This window comes from Ictalurus furcatus, chromosome 19 (genome assembly GCF_023375685.1).
Source record: "Ictalurus furcatus strain D&B chromosome 19, Billie_1.0, whole genome shotgun sequence".
NCBI classification, from domain to species: Eukaryota; Metazoa; Chordata; class Actinopteri; order Siluriformes; family Ictaluridae; genus Ictalurus; species Ictalurus furcatus.
In genome coordinates this window covers 20,425,109-20,444,119 of record NC_071273.1, presented here as the reverse complement: position 1 = coordinate 20,444,119, position 19,011 = coordinate 20,425,109, and the positions used below count along the sequence as shown (strand labels likewise).

At 39.9% G+C, this 19,011-nt stretch overlaps 1 protein-coding gene across 2 annotated transcripts in view; it reads right to left on the bottom strand.

Moving 5' to 3' along the window:
- The window catches only part of scube1 (signal peptide, CUB domain, EGF-like 1), a 95,671-nt gene that overhangs the window by 40,552 nt on the left and 36,108 nt on the right, over positions 1 to 19,011 (bottom strand). For both annotated transcript variants that reach the window (XM_053650675.1, XM_053650676.1), the window contains exons 5-6: positions 5,644 to 5,769; positions 2,783 to 2,899 (exon numbers count right to left, since the gene is read on the bottom strand). In XM_053650675.1, the coding sequence (XP_053506650.1) occupies positions 2,783 to 2,899; positions 5,644 to 5,769 (243 nt within the window). The remainder of the gene's footprint in view (positions 1 to 2,782; positions 2,900 to 5,643; positions 5,770 to 19,011) is intronic.

Below are 19,011 nucleotides of genomic sequence, written 5' to 3'. Positions count from 1 at the left end.
ACAGCTACTCACACAAACCACAGCGATAGGGTCTGGTGAGACAGTGAGAGAGGAATATAGATAGAAAGATAGAGATAGAGATGGGAGGGATCAGTCTCTACACTCCTCTTCTGGTCTCTACGGCCGTTTGCGTCACTCTTCACAGATGCTGAAAGAGAAGACTGCGATGAGTAGTACAGCAGGCATCAGGACAGGGACAGGTGGATGGTCTCCGTTGGGCTCTGCACAGCCACATGGAGGCATCGGTCCAGTGTTGGGTTATCAGCAGAATCAGGGAACAGTTCAGTCATATAACAAAACATCAACAGTGAGAAGTAAGAAATCATAAAACCTCACAAAAAGAATTGCAATTTCATTTTCCAGTGTAGCAAACATGACATCAGATGGATCTCTTTAAAGCGCTGGCACTCAGCACATAGTAATTTAGACTGAATGTGGATTTGTCTGGGATATGTACCATGCCGTGGCTGAACGAGGCCCTTCCTGTGAGGCCGAGACGCCAAAGTGTCCAAAAACACCCTGAGGTGCTGTGTTAATCTGCTCAGACTACGCTAGTATGTTATAGCACACACAAAACAGTTGTTTAACCGCTGTTTAACCCTTATTCCACTCAGCTATGCCATCTTTCTGGAACATTCTACACTTGCACACAACCTGACCAATGACAAAAGGCCAATTTAAGTATTTTTTTTAAAATGACACAGGTACAGGAGGAGACTTTGGATGGCCTTATCGGGGTGTATCTGGCCTCAGATTTAGCCATCTCTGAAAGCTCAATAAGGAAACATGAGAGAAACTAATGTTTCACCAAGAAGGCAAATATTCTGTGAAGAATGTCCTGGAAGAGGAGATTTTAATATGAAAAAGACTCAGCCATCCAAACCAAACATGGAACAAGGCATGGAGACACAAGCTAAAAAAATAAAGGTGAAAAATCGACTTACCTGCAACAGTCCATTAGTTTTGCAAAATTCCAAAAAAGGACAGATGCATTAAAAAAAACAGCTTTCCTCCTGTTTTTTAGAGGCATCATGGGTGTATATGGTTATACCCACATGGTGTATAAAGCTTTCCCATTTCGGTGGATATGGCAGAACTCCACTGGACGGCTGGCTGCATTTCCCGCCATTATGAGGATGATAAATGTGTTTTGCACTTTCAGTGATGATGAAGTTTCCTTCACCTAGCACATCTTCCCCAAACCACCTCCTGTCCCTCATCCAAACACCATTTTTCTTTTTATATTTATATTCTCTCTCTCTCTCTCTCTCTCTCTCTCTCTCGCTCTCTCTCTCTGTCTCTCTTTCCAGAGCAAAAGTTACAACAATTAATACTCTAAATCATTCCTTTAATAATATGTCAGTGAGTATATATATATATATTAGTGTGAGAGAGAAAGCATAACATAAAGAAGATAAGAATATGAAGGACTAAATTAGGTAAATGCTATTAAATTAGTACATTAGCATCTGTTTGCTAGCGTCTCAATGCCCTGAGGCTGTTTTGCCCTTGTTACACCACTCCTCAGTCACAACATTTTAAAATATCCCTGAACATGTCATTTTAAACTGTTATAAATAATTTGCAGAATAATAAATTATTTTATATTTAGTGCTAAACAAATGACTAAAAATGGCCTAAATCTCCACAGCTTTACTGTCATTCAAAATAGCAGGATCTATGAACATACATACAACTTGGACATGTTCTGTCTTTTTGCCATCCCAAATAACTAGCTAATTAATTTATTTGTTAACCAGTAACATTAGCTAAGTTAGCTAGCCATTAACTGAGCTGTTTATATATTATGCATATAATTAGCTAAATAAACTAGTTAAAGGCTAATCACCTAGAACACATGTTTCTTAGGTAGACAAAAATAGCATTATAGTATCTGATGCTTGAATTACATCATCATATCTCAACAGATTATTTATCTATCACTAACATTAGCTAAGTTACTTAGCTATTAGCTGAGCTGTTACACTGTATATAATTAGCTAATCAAACAGCTAGCTTCATTACATAGCGCACATATTTTACAAGTCATAAGCATTGTTTTCGTATCCAAGTCTCCATTTATAGATGTGTATTCAGTCATCACTAACATTAGCTAAGTTAGCTAGTCATTATTTGACCTGTTATGCTGTATATAGTTAACTAACTTCTACTTCTATCTGTCATAATCATAATCTCATCAAAGTATTTGTTTGTCAATAACATTAGCTAAGTTATCTTAGTTAACCTCTAGTTATTTAGCATACGCTTGTCATAAGCAGGCATAAGTGGGATTTTAATATGAGTCTCAATTTACATCATGTTCTCACCAATTGATTTGTTCACTAAGCCATCTAGCTAATGGTCAGCTAGCTTCACAGGTACAAGTGAAAATTTAATATCTGAGTCTTGATTTAGTGAACTGTTAGTAAACTAGCTCTTATTTTGTAAGATTTCAGTAGGAGTTCAATATCTGTACAACCTTTTTTGTTCATCATTAGTTAGCTAAATTGAGAGAGTTTAGTTTTATCACACAGATTTCGCACCTAAAAGTTTCCTCAGGGAGCTTATTTAAGTGAGATCATACATAACACTCCTTAACTTTCTTTACAGACGTACTGACTGTTCAGTGTTAACAGATTTAACCATTTAGCCATCCAGGAAGAATTTAAACACCACATTTTTGAGTTCTAAGGTAATTTAAAATCTAGTCTCATAACTTTCTCTCAGAAGAATGTGTGTGTGTGTGTGTGTGTGTGTGTGTGTGTGTGTGTGTACGACTCACCGACGCAGGTCTTGCTGTCAGAGTGCAGGGCGTATTTCTGGTGGCAGCCGCACACCGGTCCTGTTTCAGTGTCTTCACACGTGTGTTGGCAGCCGCCATTTCCATAGTTACACGTCACTGGTAATGCACAATGACTGTGAGAGAGGCTTAAAGCACTGGCACATACATACACACACACTCCATCACATCTCTCACACACTCTGTCTGTCTGTCTGTCTCTCTCTCTCTCTCTCTCTCTCTGAGATATGTCCTGATTAATTACTACTTTATATAAACATAGTGAGTGAATCATTTTTCTATGCAATTGAGTACAAACGTTTGCAACCCCTTTATTGTTTCTGTATGGGATGGGATACCTTTATTTTATCTCCATGAGAATTCCAAGATGTAAAATTAAATGTGGGTGTATCCAGCAACAAGACAACCCAAAACGTTTTTCCCTGACCCATTCAGTCTCCAGATTGTAGCATTAAGCTCTATACAACCCGCATGAATGAAATCGTATACTTTAAAAGTATTACAAATGCTACATCATGCGTGAGTCCTGGGTTGATTTCTGTCCAAAAATGTCTGAGAATAGCACATACTGTAATATTAAAGCTCCTTGTAGGAATTCTCACGTACTCATCTAAAAGGCCTTTCTATCAGTCACACAGATGCTCATAAAACTGCCATCATTATTCGAACATTCATTTGTTTTATATGTCGAATGAACTGTACAGAAATGAACATATGTGAATTTGAAGTGTGAATATGAAGTACTTGCCTAAAATGTTCAGGGCAAATACACTCACACACACACACACACACACACACATTAATCATGGATATTAAAGCATTTCACAATATTTCACTCTTGAATCTCATCTGGAACAGGATGTGTTGCCAAACGAAGTGTAACTAATAAAAAGGCAACTCTCACTCTCACGCTCCCCCAGACTGCTGTCTAGTGGATGGGTCCATGTGGGAGCTCACATGGTCATGAGAGACACACTGCTTCATAGCCCTATATTCTTCTGATCCTTTTCACATTTTCTTGGCATTTTTATACAATGGATTGTCCAATTTAGAACAAATATATTGATATGAACTATGATAGATTTGGAGGAATAAACAAATAAACAAATGTTTTACTCCTGCTCTCAAGCACTGGATATTTTTGCTGAGTCCTAGGCATTTTATTAGCAGAGTTGTTTTTTTTTATATATATATCAATGTAATGAATAATGGAGTTTAGGCTTGCATTTCACTTCTTACAATTTCCAAAGAATTTTTTTTGCCCTGGATCTTAATGCTTTGGATGGAGTAGAAAAGGGCTTGAAATACAATTTGACCCATGTAACCAAACTGTCAAATCTCTACAATTTGGCTAATATGCACTTTCAGACTGAAAAGTGAGTATGTAGGGTTTATTATTGCATTAAAAGGATGAAATGAATCCCACATACAATATGCCCTTTTCCAGTTAATCCCAAATCACTCCCACTTATTCTTACAAAATACACTAGTGCTGCAAGTTTTCTCTTTTCCCACAACCTGTTGGTCTACATATAATTCGAAAAGGTCACAGCTGTGTGTGCACATTCTACATATTAACCCCTTAAATCTCAGGATCTGTCAGCAGGTCCAGCTTTACACTCCTAACAATCCGAGATTTCTTCAAGCTGATGTTGATGATTTAAAAATAACAGCATATCCTAAAGTGTGTTATTCCTCTAATAACACAACCATTTGGCAACGAATACAATTTTTTTATGTATTAATGAACAACACTTGTCATACTTTTTTTTTTAGCCATTTATAGTTACGTTTAAAGATGTTAGCTGATATCATTCATGTAATAGCAGCAATAGACTGCCTCTTCACCAGCCTCTCTATCTCTTTTCTCTCTCTAGAATGAAATTGGACAAGAAAACACAAATGCGTAACTTTCTCTGACTTTCCTGTGGCAGAAAACTTAAAGCTACAGCTTTACCTCTGACTGTTTCAAAGCGCTGACACTGGAGACTCCTTCCACATAAATGTCTCCTTACAGGATTGACAGTTCAGAAGCACTGGGGTATAAGAGGTGTTATCACATTTCTAAATTATTAACATTTCTACAATAGGTTTAACTCCTTAAACTTTCAGCTTATTATTCATTTATACATCTTAATTCATATTATTCAGCACCTACACTGGGGTTAGTTAAGAAAGTATGGAATGCAAATCTGGGACTGACAGTTCTTGTTCTTCTTCTTCTTCTTCTTCTTCTTCTTCTTCTTCTTCTTCTTCTTCTTCTTCTTCTTCTTCTTCTTCTTCTTCTTCTTCTTCTTCTTCAGGTGGCTTAGCGGTTAGCACGTTTGCCTCACACCTCCAGGGTTGGGGGTTCAATTCCCGCCGCTACCGTGTGTGTGGAGTTTGCGTGTTCTCCCTGTGCTGCGGGGGTTTCTTCCGGGTACTCCGGTTTCCTCCCCCTGTCCAAACACATGCATGGTAGGCTGATTGGCATTTCCGTAGTGTATGAATTGGTGTGTGATTGTGCCCTGCGATGGATTGATAGCCTCCAGGTTCCCTATGACCCTGAAGGATAATCAGTATAGAAGATGGATGGACTATTATTATTATTATTATGTGCATTATTTGAGGTAAGCACTGAACAACTCTAAAAATTCCTAATCTCACTACCACACACTTACGACTGGAGACATGTAAGTTACTGTTACATCTAAGTCACCCGGACCTACAGCTGTGTTGTCATACGAAGAGCGGCTCCTGGATAAGCACCAGCCTATGCCTTGGAGAATAATAACTGAAAGCAACATTTTCAGGCGTGTTGTTAGCTGTATTTTGCTGAGGTGCTGAAACGGCACGGTACATACATCTGCAGTCCTGCTGGTTCTCGGCCAGTTCGAAGCCTGGCCTGCACTCGCATGACACACCACCTTTAGGAGTCTCCCTACAGATGTGAGCACAGCCGTGGTCCTTGTTCATGCAGTTCATCCCATCTGCAGGAAAAAAAGGGAGAGAGAGAATGTGAGAGGGGGATTAATTTACAGCTGAAAGACGTGTACGCGCTCCACTACAAACAATCCTCAGCCAGGCTCCTGGAGATGGAAGTGTTATGTGAGAGGTATAAATTAGCTTAATGTTTCTGCCACAGGACCCACTGTACAACCAGAAGCCCACTGACATTAACACTGACCCATGGATTCCAGCATAAAAACTTCTCCCTGAATAACACAGTCCTTCCCTGCTTTCTCTTCTTCTCAAGAAGTCACTATGGATTTCTTTCTTTACCTCCCTTCTCAGAAGAACAGCTTTTTGGCCATAATCACTTCGAACAATTCACAAGAAATAAGCAGTGAAATCATATACAGTGCATGTACACTATTAGCTGCATCTACAGTCCATCTACGGTATATTACAATTAGTTTTGTCACAGCTACAAGAAAAAAATTAAAAATAAAAACAAAAAAGATAGTCTGATAACCCATTACATGACTTCATGTAATAGTTGGCTTTAATGTGTGTGTATGTATATATGTGTATAAAAGAACAAAAACATATAATCTTACACTCAAATTATAGTCAGTGTTAGTTAAGCTACTTCCAAAATTAATCTAAGCTACATAAAATAGGTTAACATTCAGCCTTTCATTCATTCATTCATTCATTCGTTCGTTCGTTCATTCCTGTTCAGTAAGCGCTTTATCGTGGTCAGGGTTGTGGTGGATTTGGAGTCTATCTCAGGAACACTAGACATGAGGTGGGAGTACATACTGAATGGGATCCCATTTCATCACAATGCACCATGCACACACACACATTTACACCTGGGGCTAGTTTAGCATAGCCAGTCCAACTACTAGTGTGTTTTGGGAGGAAACCAGAGAATCCCAGAGGAAACCCACATAGACACAGGAAGAGCATACTCAGAAACTCCACAAGGACACTGGAGTGAGCTTTATAAATGTGTGTGTTAAATACAAAAAAGGGGGATTTACACTGAATAGTGCCAATTAACATCCTCCTAAGGACACTGCATACCAGGGGAGGGTGATATGATTAAAGAAAAAAGTCATATCATGACACTAGAAGACATTTTGTCGAAACACAATATGTATCATGATACTGTATGTATATTTTCTTTTTTTTAAAAATGGAAAATATATATTATATGACATTAAATGTTAACATTTAACAATGTGAATGATTCAGTGCAACATTTTAACATCAATCAGCTTCTTCCAAATGTTTTCAAATTTATTTGCAATTTATAATTACAATATTTCAGAAACGGAATTTATCAATATTATATTGTCTTTTTGACCACTTATAAGGTTTTCCTTCGTTCTTTGATCAGAGTAAAAACCAGTCAGTTGTGCTCCAGCCAAAGGTCAAAAATGCATCTTGATTAAAATTAAAAATTAAAAATGTATATTTTTAGGTTAAAATTGTGAAACTCCACTACTGGGTTAATAAAAGAGTTTTAGTCATTTGGCAGATATTTATTCAGAGTGACTTATAAACATGCTGAAGGAGCAGTGATATAAATAAGCACCTACAGAATCTCTGGGGAGCTAGAACCAGAAAGGCTAGAGACAAATCAGGAGAGTTTTAATACGTGAATAAGTGGGGAAGTGGTGGCTCAGTGCTTGAGGCTTTGGGCCACTGATCAGAAGGTTGTGAGTTCAAATCCTGGCACTGACATTGGGTCCTTGAGCAAGACACTTAAAGCTCAACTGCTCAGTTAGGAACAAGGACCAAATGTAAATGCACAAACAAAGTTCAGCAAGCTAAGAAGACAATGCAAATTAAGTGCAAAAGAGGAGTTATCCAAAATATTGTTTGTAGACGAAGGTATTTAGTTATCTTTAGAAGGTGTACAGTCACGAGACTGTTCAGAGTGGCGGGAAAAGCTCATTGTTTCACTCAAACAATGCCATCTTACTTTCTTAAAAAGTCTTGAGGCTAAAGACCCAAGCTGGCATGCGGGTGTACCTCAACAGCCTAGGACCATTTCCTTCCAGAATTCATTCACTGCTTTCCTTAAACAAGGAAAATGGCCACATGAAAGAATTACACAGAGGAGGTAAAAGGGGTAGAGGCAGACAGAGCAAGGTACTTATCAGTCCCTAATCGGCATCTCTAATGGGTGTCTCTAATGGGTATAGTTCTTGTGATGGACAGACAATGGGCCAAGAAAGTGCACAGAAAAGCAAATCACAGTGGTAACCCTGTGTCACTGCATCACTGTTCTCCGAGCTCAGGCCCTTCAGAAGCTCTTGGGATGCTTGGTGGGGGTTGTGTCTTTTCATTTGGGCAGCAGTGAGGGTGCCTTGATGTGCCTAAGGATCATGCTTGCACACATAGTGTTTGTGTGTATGTAATGTTAAACTACTGTACACATTCCTGTACAAGAAGAGTGACAGAATAAGATGTGCACTCTGCAGAGACTTCTCATTCCTCGCCAGATCTTTTCATAATCACTTTATATATCCAGGCCAGATGGCCTCACTATCGCAGATCTGATGTGATTTACAGTACAGATCAAGATTTAATCGAACTTTTGCCAGGTGACCCGAGCTGGCGCCTGATCGCGTAGCACGAGTCCAAACGGAGCACGCTGTTTCGCTCGGATAATTTATTTGAAGGAGTGAGCGCGAGGCTAAAATGTCATGTGGGCCCTCGGCTTAAACTGCAGAGAAGTCAAATAAACCGAGAGGGAACGGTGCTCCGCTCTACTGAATCACCAAACACAGAGGGGGCGCTCCGTCTGTCCGCAGAGCGAACGATAAAAGACAGATTGACTAGGAAAGTTCGACAATTCTGTCTTGTATTACAAGCGCTATTCCCAATGGAGTTTAAATGAAGAAAACTTTGAGAAGAGAAATAGAATAAGAAGCAGAGGGAGAGAGGAAAGTTAATATGTGTGTGAGGTGAAGCTTGGCATGTGTTTTGGCTGCAGATGTTGGAGAGTTCAGCGGTGCTGACAAGACAAAGGTAGGGGGCTTCGATAAGTAGCACAAGAGAAGGAAAGACAGCCATTTTATCTGTCTCTTCATATTTGCTCTGAACAAGAGATAGGACTCTATTCCGTTGTACACTGAAAAACAAGATCTAATGTTGTAGTCAAAGGTTGAACTCTAGCAATTATAAGGTGAATTACAAAATCATTGAAATGATTTGTTTACACCATGATCCCTCCTCTTATCCATGTTAATGTACATGAAGCCCTGCCTCCCAGAATCTACAGTGCCCACTAGAGCTCATTTACAGTTATTTTGGTAGCCACCTCACTAAGTAACATTTTCTTATGTTTGCTATAAACACATGCCATAATGAAATGCCAAATTATTTACTGTCTCGTTGTTTTTCCTGAATATTTCCTCCTTACCTGTAATGGTGAGAACAATAAGTAAGGAATAAAACACTACAGCGTGTGCTGTTATAGATAAATAATCAACGATGAGATGGTGTGATGCAGCCCAGTGCAAAACAGAGATGAAGCGCACCTATTATGGTTTTGAAACGTGCCTTATTTTGTTATAAAGGTCTCATACAATAGATTTACACGCATCCGAGGTCAAAAAACACTTTAACGTGCGCATAATTTAAACTGCAGTGTTACCTTTTCCCCCCAGTGTCACAAACGACTCGTTAAATGATCCGTTCTAAAGGATTCGTTCTAAACTCCTCCTTTCAGAGAGCATACTCTGCTCTGATTGATCAGACGTCCCAGTTTGTTGTGATTGGTCCACCGCTGTCAGCATGCATCGAAAAGGAAACGCCCACTACCGTAATGAGTTTTAGCTCCATCTGTTCACGAGCAGCCGATGAAGACCAAAGGCGGGGCTTTTTGTTACAAACCTACATAGGTTAGTACAGGAAGTGAGTCTGGAATTACTAACGACTCGGTTCAGCTGTTCAGAATCGATTCCTACTTTTGGGAGTCAATAACGCTGTTTGTCGTGCGCTTTGATTTTTGAAACTTTGCAGACTTTTTACATTCACAAACAGCTACGTATATAACACACTACATGAAAGGTAATATTTGAAAAACCATAATAGGTGCACTTTAATGTTACCACTCCAAAGTTGATTGATTTCCAATAACAGCACATCCCAAAGTGTTTCATATCTCTTATACCGCAGTCATTTGCCAAGGATCACAACAAAAAGTATGTCATGCCTTTTATCTGATTACTGTTACATTTCATTTTCTGCACATGCGCAAAAGTTTCCCGTTATAACTGACATTATAGCAGCTATAAACAGTTGTTCCCTCATCAGTCTGTCTTTATTCTGATTTTTAAAAATGCATCTTGTCATGTTACTGAGAAACCTTACAGTATTGGAAAAACTTAAAGTACCAGCTTTACCTCTGACTGTTCCAAAGTACTGACACTGAAGACTCCTTTTTACATCTTAAATCTTCTTACATCAAACTTAACCATATCAACAATAATACACATTCTTAATCTGTTTACATAAAGAGTCCTCCCCTCAAGTCCCTGTGAATTAGTTGTTCTAATAACATATTAGAACAATTGCATTCATATAAACCTTGTAGCTTTGAAATGTACATTTACTAGCTCTTTGACTTCAAGACTTTCCCTGCACAACCAATCAGCATTCACCTGATGCACGGCACCAAATAAACACTGTTAGGATTTTGGTGCATACACAAGCCTCTGAGTGCTGCAAGTACCCATAAACCCCTTATCGTGGCTGATCCCAACTTCCTAACAAGCTGGGATATGCGAAGAAAAGAATTTCACTGTGCTGTAATGTACATGTGACCAAAAAAGTCTTCTTCTTCTTCTCTGCTTCCTGGCACAGATACGCAAACATTGCTTCATTGCAGTAGTATAAACCAGGCTATAATGCTATACAGTGGTGAGTTGTGTGTGTGTGTGTGTGTGTGTGGTTACCCATAAACTCTCCACTTAAAAGAACCCTTTCAAAATCAGGGCTTTTAAAAGCACTGCAATACTGTATGAAACGGAAAGCACTTTTCAAAGCCTCATGTATAACAATTTATATAACTGTTACAGCCACACTCACATCAGCTTTAACTGCATGCTCATCAAAGAGGCTCGTGCCATCGGAGTCTTCAGCAGGGCAAGTTTAAAGAATTCACTGGGTGTATTAAATAAGTGTGGCATCAAAGGAGAGTTAATTAAATAAATATTTTTTAAAAAACAGGGCGATAGAAAATGCAGTGATGCGACACTACAATGTGGCAAACAATTCTTTAAGTTTCAATACTTTAAAGTCTTTATTGAAACACCCAATGCTATATTGACATTGTATTATGCACATACAGTAGGTATGTCAGAAAGAATTTACATGTGGCTCATGTACATAATGAATTACTGTCAACCCATGGGGGGGAGCTGTATTTTCAGGAGATCTAAAACACACAGGTGAACAGTTGTATTCAATATGTGAGCTAAAATCAGAAATACAAAATGATACACAGATGACAAATGTCTTGTTTGTTTGTTTTGTATTTGATCATTTTGGTATGAGGCACTGTGTAGTCTCAGCCTCAGGTGCTCCAGCTATGGGCTACAGAGCATCTGATATTTTTGTACACTTTTCTGGCCACACACTTCAGAATCTTGCCAGTTGAAGAATCTGAAGGGATTTGGTTCAAAGCACTTCCGTATATATATACATTTGCATTTGCATTTACATTTATTCATTTAGCTTTTATCCAAAGCGACTTACAAATGAGGAAGTACAAAATAAAAAATGATGGTTTCCACCAGTAAAATAAACATCTGAACACGGTGACAAACAGCTTTCCATTGAAACTGGATTGACCAAAGTTAACGGAATCCCATATTTTAAAAGTTTTGTTTAGTTATTATTAAGGAGTTCATCTTGTGTGTTTGTTGACGAGTTATGATTGGTCCTTTGCTGTGTCAGTCAAATGGCCTTTTTCTGTGGTGGATCGCAACCAATTGATCAAACATACCCGACTCTCTAAAGCATGCAAGAAGTTTAGTTTAAGAGACTAGGCATTATGTTATTATTGGTAAAAATGGTCAAATTAATGATGGTATTGTGGCCAGATCTTTTTGGTATACACAGGAAGGATTTCTGATGAAGAATGGGCCATATGTTATAGTGCCTGTTGTAGTATCTCACATTTTGGAAGAAAAAAACAACATCAAACTGCTCTGTCTTTATGAACTGAACATGGTGCTTGAATGTATCACACACACACACACACACACACACACACACACGCATAGACACAAAAGAGTCCCCTTTTCCCATCCATCCTTTTGTAAATGCCGTTTTAATTGAAATCTGTCAGACTCTCTCTCCACACACAATGCTATAGGTACTAAGCCATGCATTTCAATGAGACTCTGTTTTCACCAGCCACCATTGATGTCCTTCAGCTGAGAAACGTCCTTTCCAATAACCCTCCCCAAGCTCTTCTTTAAACACAAATTCTCTCTCTCTCTCTCTCTCTCTCTCTCTCTCTCTCGCTCTCTCTATCTCTCTCTCTCTCGCTCTCTCACTCTCTGGCTATATTAAGCTCTCACACAAATATGCAAATACACACACAAACCACAAACTGGACATTCATATGGACTTCCTCTGCACTTTCCACAACAAGACCACTGAACCTTAGTGATGTCAACATAAGTGGATAAATGAAGGTGTGTGTATGTGTGTGTGTGTGTGTGTGTGTGTGTGTGTGTGTCTGTGTGGATAGAGGTTTGGATGTTTACAAAGATAATGTGACTTTAGAAGACACTCTGTCTCTCTCACACACACACTCAGATACACACATCAGATACTCTAATGCACATACCTCATCATCCAGGGTTTATGACACAAACCAGTTGCCTCAACTCTAGTAAAGAACAAAGTTAGACACTAACACACGCACACACATGCACACACAGCTCTCTTTTTACACACACTTTTCCACCAGAGTGCAAAACATTATGACATGGTACACACTATCCACTATACCAATCCATACCCAACCAAGTACCACTTTCCCCTTGTCATAACATGAAAGCCCCTATAAAATTAGAACGTGTTCTCAGGAGGTTGTGGGGTGGGGACTAGTGATGGGCGAGTCTTCAACCAACCCAGTACCCATTATGTAATAACCTAATTTGTAAAATTTTCTTTGACAATGTTTAAAATTCAGGCATACAGTGTATCACATATGTAAAAATGTGTGTGGTGCTGTTTCCTGGCCTTTCTCCCTCTTTATTGTTCCTATTGAGCAAAATGTACAGCAGGAAACCACTGAAACCAAAAGTGAAGGGTGCCAATACTTTAATCTGCGCAAATGCACAGAGAGGTGTCAGTGCAGATTTTTGCAGACAATATTAAAATCCAACAAGCCACTCCTTATTTTGTGGCTGAATTTAAAATTGTGGTCCAATCAGGCTATAAAACCATTCGGCTAAAGTTCATATATGCTCACTACATAGGGTTTAGCTGCTAATAACTTGAAAACGACAGATTGTGTGTGAACCACAGGTGAGAAATGTAAAATAAAGATGCATATCAGAGGCCAAACAAAAAGCATTACTGTGGATAAATAAATGAAAACTAATCCGAACAGTTATGAAATTGTGATGTTGCCTCACAAAACAAGCAGATACATTATATTTGAAATTTGGACTAGCTAGCTAGTGTTTTTTGTTTGTTTGTTTGTTTGTTTGTTTGTGCAATTTTAAAGATGACTCGTAATGATTGTGTTTGACTAATTAATAATGTCGTCTATTTCTAGCTCCGCCCATATGACCCTGATAAGGACGGTACTGGTTATTCAGCATGGTAACAGTACAGCTTGGGAATAAATTTTTAAAAACCCAAAACGTATTGCCACAGATTTGTTACTGTAGCTCAGTGTCAGGTGGAAAAGGGCTTAAAATATAGATTTAAAAAAGAGTAAACCAAAGCAGTGGCTCTAAGTTCCCCACCTCAGTGCTAATATTTGAACACGTATTTATAAATAGAGGAAGACAGCGGTAAAGCTGCCAGCGCCCAGTTACCTTCAGCACCTCCGCTGTGCATTTCCATGTGTGTCTGCTTTTAAGTTTAGCCAACGTTCTTCCATCTTACCATAAACCTCAAAAAAAAGATGACACCTTTTCCTGTACATCACACAACAGAGCCGCGTCTCTCAGTAAGAAATCAGTCATCATATTAGAATAAACACTGATTATGACTAACACACACACACTGGTCAACTTGTGGTCACTAGTCATCGCTGTGGAGATGTCGACCAGTTGGAATGGAGGACAGGGGGTAAGGAGATGCAGGATAAGTCTTGAAAATATTTCAGACTAGATGAGTCAATTCTACAGTCAACTGAGTACAAGAGTGTACAAGAGTACAGCGGGAAAGGTGCTTTTGCTTTAATGAACCATTAACATTTTGCATGAAGTGGACGGGGTGTGCGAGACAGTTTTTAATCCCACTCCAGGAATTCCTCACGCATTATTTTTGTTGTCCTTTAAAGCTAAATAAAATTGAAGCAACACCCTTGCATTCTGGCATAGCAGATTCCACTGTGACTAGCTCGGTGTGAAAGAGCCACGGGTTGCACATCACTGTACAATCCCTCTCAGCTAGTTTAGAGTCAGGTTGCAGGGCATCCGAGCTCGAAGCGGTCAGGTCGATGCAGACATGTTTTTGGATGCTACTCATGCCGGAGTTGTGGTGAAAAAAACTCTTAGACATCGCATCTGCCATGTTCGGCATACAGCACGGCCTAAAAACATTACAGACGGAAATTTCATTTGTAGCCTGCGTATTGAATTTCTGCACAAATAAAGCAGCCTAAAAATAGTGATGTCCTGAAACAATTTTTGTATTAACTATGGAAAAGTCGACTTTTTCGAATTACCATCCCACTCGGAAAAAAAAATCCCTAACACACACACACACACACACACACACACATATATCTGTCACACACACAATGACTACAGTACCTACAATGACATGACACAGAAACTGAGGAAAAATGGCTCCATGTTACAGCTGTACATTTTAACACCGCTCTTGCTCCAAAAAATAATAACACTCTCACAAGATTAAACAGCTGCCCAAAATTGAATTCCGAGTCAGAACTTGATTTTGCCCAAAATTGTGTAGTTGGACCTTTGTATGTCAGAACAGCTCTGACTGACTGATGACAGTCAGGAGGCGTCTATAGGACAGCGTCAAGCTTAGAAAAGCTCCCTCTCAGGCTGCATGCCCTCTTTCTTCTTCATAGTAACACACACACACAAACACGAGCCCAACCTCCAATAGTTTCCACCCATGAACTCTGGCCTGGGTGCCAGGATTCCACAGCCCTAGCAGGATGTTTGCAGGGGACACAGTGTGAACGAGTACGTGTGTGTGTGTGTGTGTGTCCACAAGAATAGGAATATCTGAAAATGTTGACCCTGTTGGGACGTTAAGCTGGTCCCCATGAGGAAAACTGCTTTTTTTGCAGCTTTTATTTTAAAAACTAATAGAGTCAAAATGTTTAGGTGTAGCATAGCATTAATTAGTTTCATTAATAATTATTCAATGGAAGATCCTCACAAGGATTGTTTGACAAACGTGTGTGTGTGTCTCTGTGTCTGTGTTCAGTTTAAATACCTAAGCCACCACTTTCCTAATTAAGTGTGACACGCACACATAAACACACATATATTCATGCACAGCAGCCCTGTTTTCTCGGCATCGTCAGTTCTGCATTAAATTAAAATTACATTTCGATCCGCAGCGTGCACGTGTGTATGTATGTGCCTCGCCACAAAATCCAAATAAACACACAGGGCTCCTGCTCTCAATCATGTTTGTCCTGCTGTTTGTTTTTCCCTCTGTCCTTCCTGCGCTGTCCTGTGGCGCAGGTCAGCGACAGCGAGACACAGAGACCGCGAGAGAAGAGGAGAAAGAGCGAGAGAGAGAGGAGACATCGTACATCATGACTGAACAAATCAGGGCATTGCGAGCAAAGCTGAAACCTAAAAGAAACACAAATTTCTTCACACAAAAAAACAGGCTCATAGGAATGTCTGAAGCCCTCTAAAACACTGTTCTGTAACAGCATTATGTAGGACGTCCTATATAGACCGGAAAGCCTGTCAGCGTTATAGTAGGTGTATGGGCTTAAAGGTGTGTGTGTAGTCATGCCAGGTCTCGTGCTCATAAATCATCTGACTGCATTGCTCCAGCACCGTCTGAACAGCGGCTGCGGCGCCGCTGTGAGCCCTCGCATTAATAACGTCCCCCCCCAATCAGAAAGACAGACAGAGACGGAAAGAGAGGGCATTTATAGGTAGACCCGGAGCCATCTGAGTCACCCAGACTTAGAAGAGCTTTGAAGGATCTCACACACACTCGCATTCCTGCACCAACACACAATCACTAATGCACACAGCCAAATCCCTGGTAGCAAGAGCTACCAGAACAAACGTCCAGAAGTGACAGCCGAAAACACGCTCAGCTCGACTGAGCTCCTCTGTCTGAAGTTATTTTTCTACTGAACGTTTAAAAGACAAAATGGAAACAATAGTAATTGAAATTCTAGCTCATTTTCCACATCAGGGTGATTATACAGGAATTCTAGCCACACGAAGGTTTTGCCCTCATACTTACATTCTCTCTTCAAGATAAATGCATATGTATAATCAAGGATCCAAGCTAGAAATGACATAGCACATTGTAGGTACTATGTTCAAACTTGTATTTTGCTTGTTAATGTTTCTTTCTGGTCTAGCCTGGAAAAATATTTTACACAGTAAAAGTGACAGAATCATGCTCAAGGTTTGTTCAACATGAAAGAATAGTTTGAGTTATATATATTTTTTCTTTGTTGAAATGAACTTCTGGTTAACCCCAGCTTATTTATCTTACAACATTATTCAGTAACTGGGGAGGGGGACAAGGTAGCTTAGCGGTTAGCACATTTGCCTCGCACCTCTGGCGTTGAGGATTCGATTCCCGCCTCCGCTCTGTGTACGTGGAGTTTGCATGCTCTCCCTGTGCTTTGGGGGCTTCCTCCGAGCACTCCAGTTTCCTCCACCACCAGTGCAAAGACATGCATTGTAGGCTAACTAGCATGTCTAAATGGGTGTGTGAGCTTGTGGCACAACTGTCAGACACAACTGTCAAACAAGACAGAACTGTCAGATACACACCAATAAGCCATAACATTAAAACCACCTGGCTAATATCGTGTAGGTCCGCTTTGTGCTGCCAAATCAGCTCTGACCTTTCGAGGCGTGGCCTCCACAAGACCTCTGAAGGTGTGCTGTGGTATCTGGCACCAAGACATCTTTTAAATTCTGTAAGTTGTGAGGTCGGGCCTCCCTGGATCAGACTTGTTTGTCCAGCACATCCCACAGATGCTGGATCGGATTTAGATCTGGGGAATTTGGAGGCCAAGGCAACACCTTGAACTCTTGTCATGTTCCTCAAACCGTTCCTGAACAATTTTTGCAGTGTGGTAGGGAGCATTATCCTGCTGAAAGAGACTGTTGCCATGAAGGGGTGTACGTGGTCTGCAACAATGTTTAAGTAGGTAGTACGTGTCAAAGTAACATCCACATGAATGCCAGGACCCAAGGTTTCCCAGCAGGACATTAACCAGAGCATCATTCTGCCTCTGCAGACTTGTCTTCTTCCCATAGTGCATCCTGGTGACATCTCTTCCCCAGATAAGTGACGCACACACCGTCCACATGATGTAAAAGAAAACGTGATTCATCAGACCATGCTACCTTCTTCCATTCCTCCATGGTCCGGTTCTTATGCTCACGTGCCCAATGTTGGCGCTTTCGGCGGTGGACAGGGGGTCAGCATGGGCTCTCTGACCGGTCTGTGGTTATGCGATGCACTCTGTGTCCTTGTCAAAGTCGCTCAGTTTCTTACACTTGCCTATTTTTCCTGCTTCCAACACATCAATTTCAAGAACTGATTGTTCACTTGCTGCCTAATATATCCCACCCCTCTGACAGGTGCCACTGTAACGAGATAATCAATGTTATTCACATCATCTGTCAGTGGTTTTAATGTTATGGATGATCTGTGTGTCTGGGGTTTTTTTTCTCATAACCATTGGTAGAAACAAAAGAAAAAAATGAAACAGAAAAGTAGACACATAGCACCACCATACTGAGAAATTCAACAACATTCAACAACTTATAAACTGTCAAAAAATGTAATCTTCCAAATCTTTGGGTCGTTTATGGAGAATCTTCTAGAACCCCAGTGATAGCACAACCCCATTTGAACACAGCATTAGTTCCTGTCGGTACCTGTCTTAGTATACGAGCTATGGACAATAAAAAGAAGAAAGAGAAGAACGATGCCTTCTGTAGTGGTTAAAAAAAACCCTCTCCGTTTTCAAGCATCGTTCCCTGTGTCTCATCACTGTGGATGCTGTTGGCACGTCTAGCCTGACAACCTTACAAGTTGCAGACTAGCTCTCATGGCAAACAACCTCCACCCCTCCCCAAATTCCCAATTTACAACCAGCCAACAATTGCCAGAATCTCTGTGGTTGAGCTGAGAGAATTTACAAGGATATTATTTTCACAACATGAGGGGATATCTAATGCCATATTTAACAGTTCAGGCTCTGATTTCCAAACGCTGTGTTAGGTTAAACCACTAACCATTTTTCCCTTAAATTTAGGAATGCAGAAGAACCTCATCAGATGCACAGCCTCACCCGAAACTCAACCACGATGATTAGATGTACAGTGCAGCAAAGGACTGCTGGCTTTCAGTCGCATGATTATCTCAGCTTAAAGTAAACACACTCCTCAAACAAATGACTGTCATTTAACAGTACGGTCCAGAAGTCTAGATCCATGACTATTTTAATTTTAATGGATATTAAAAGCAACTGTATTTCCATCACTCATCGTTAATACGGATGGAAAAGTATTATTATATACCGAAAGCTGTAGGCAGGGTATGTGTCACATGGTGATCTATTGTATACTAAATGAAATGATATCAAAACATACCCTATCCAATATATGGGGAATTTTGCCTGTAGAATATCCACCATATTCATGAAATACCAGAATGCACTGCAGTTGGTTAGTGAGTATTTCAAACACAGGGATTGTATGTTAACATCTGCATGATTTTTAAATAAGAAATGAGTCAGACGATTGTATATTTCACTTTCATATGAGAAGTCCTCAAGCTGTCAATATGTTGTGCACCTGGACGATTGCAACTGA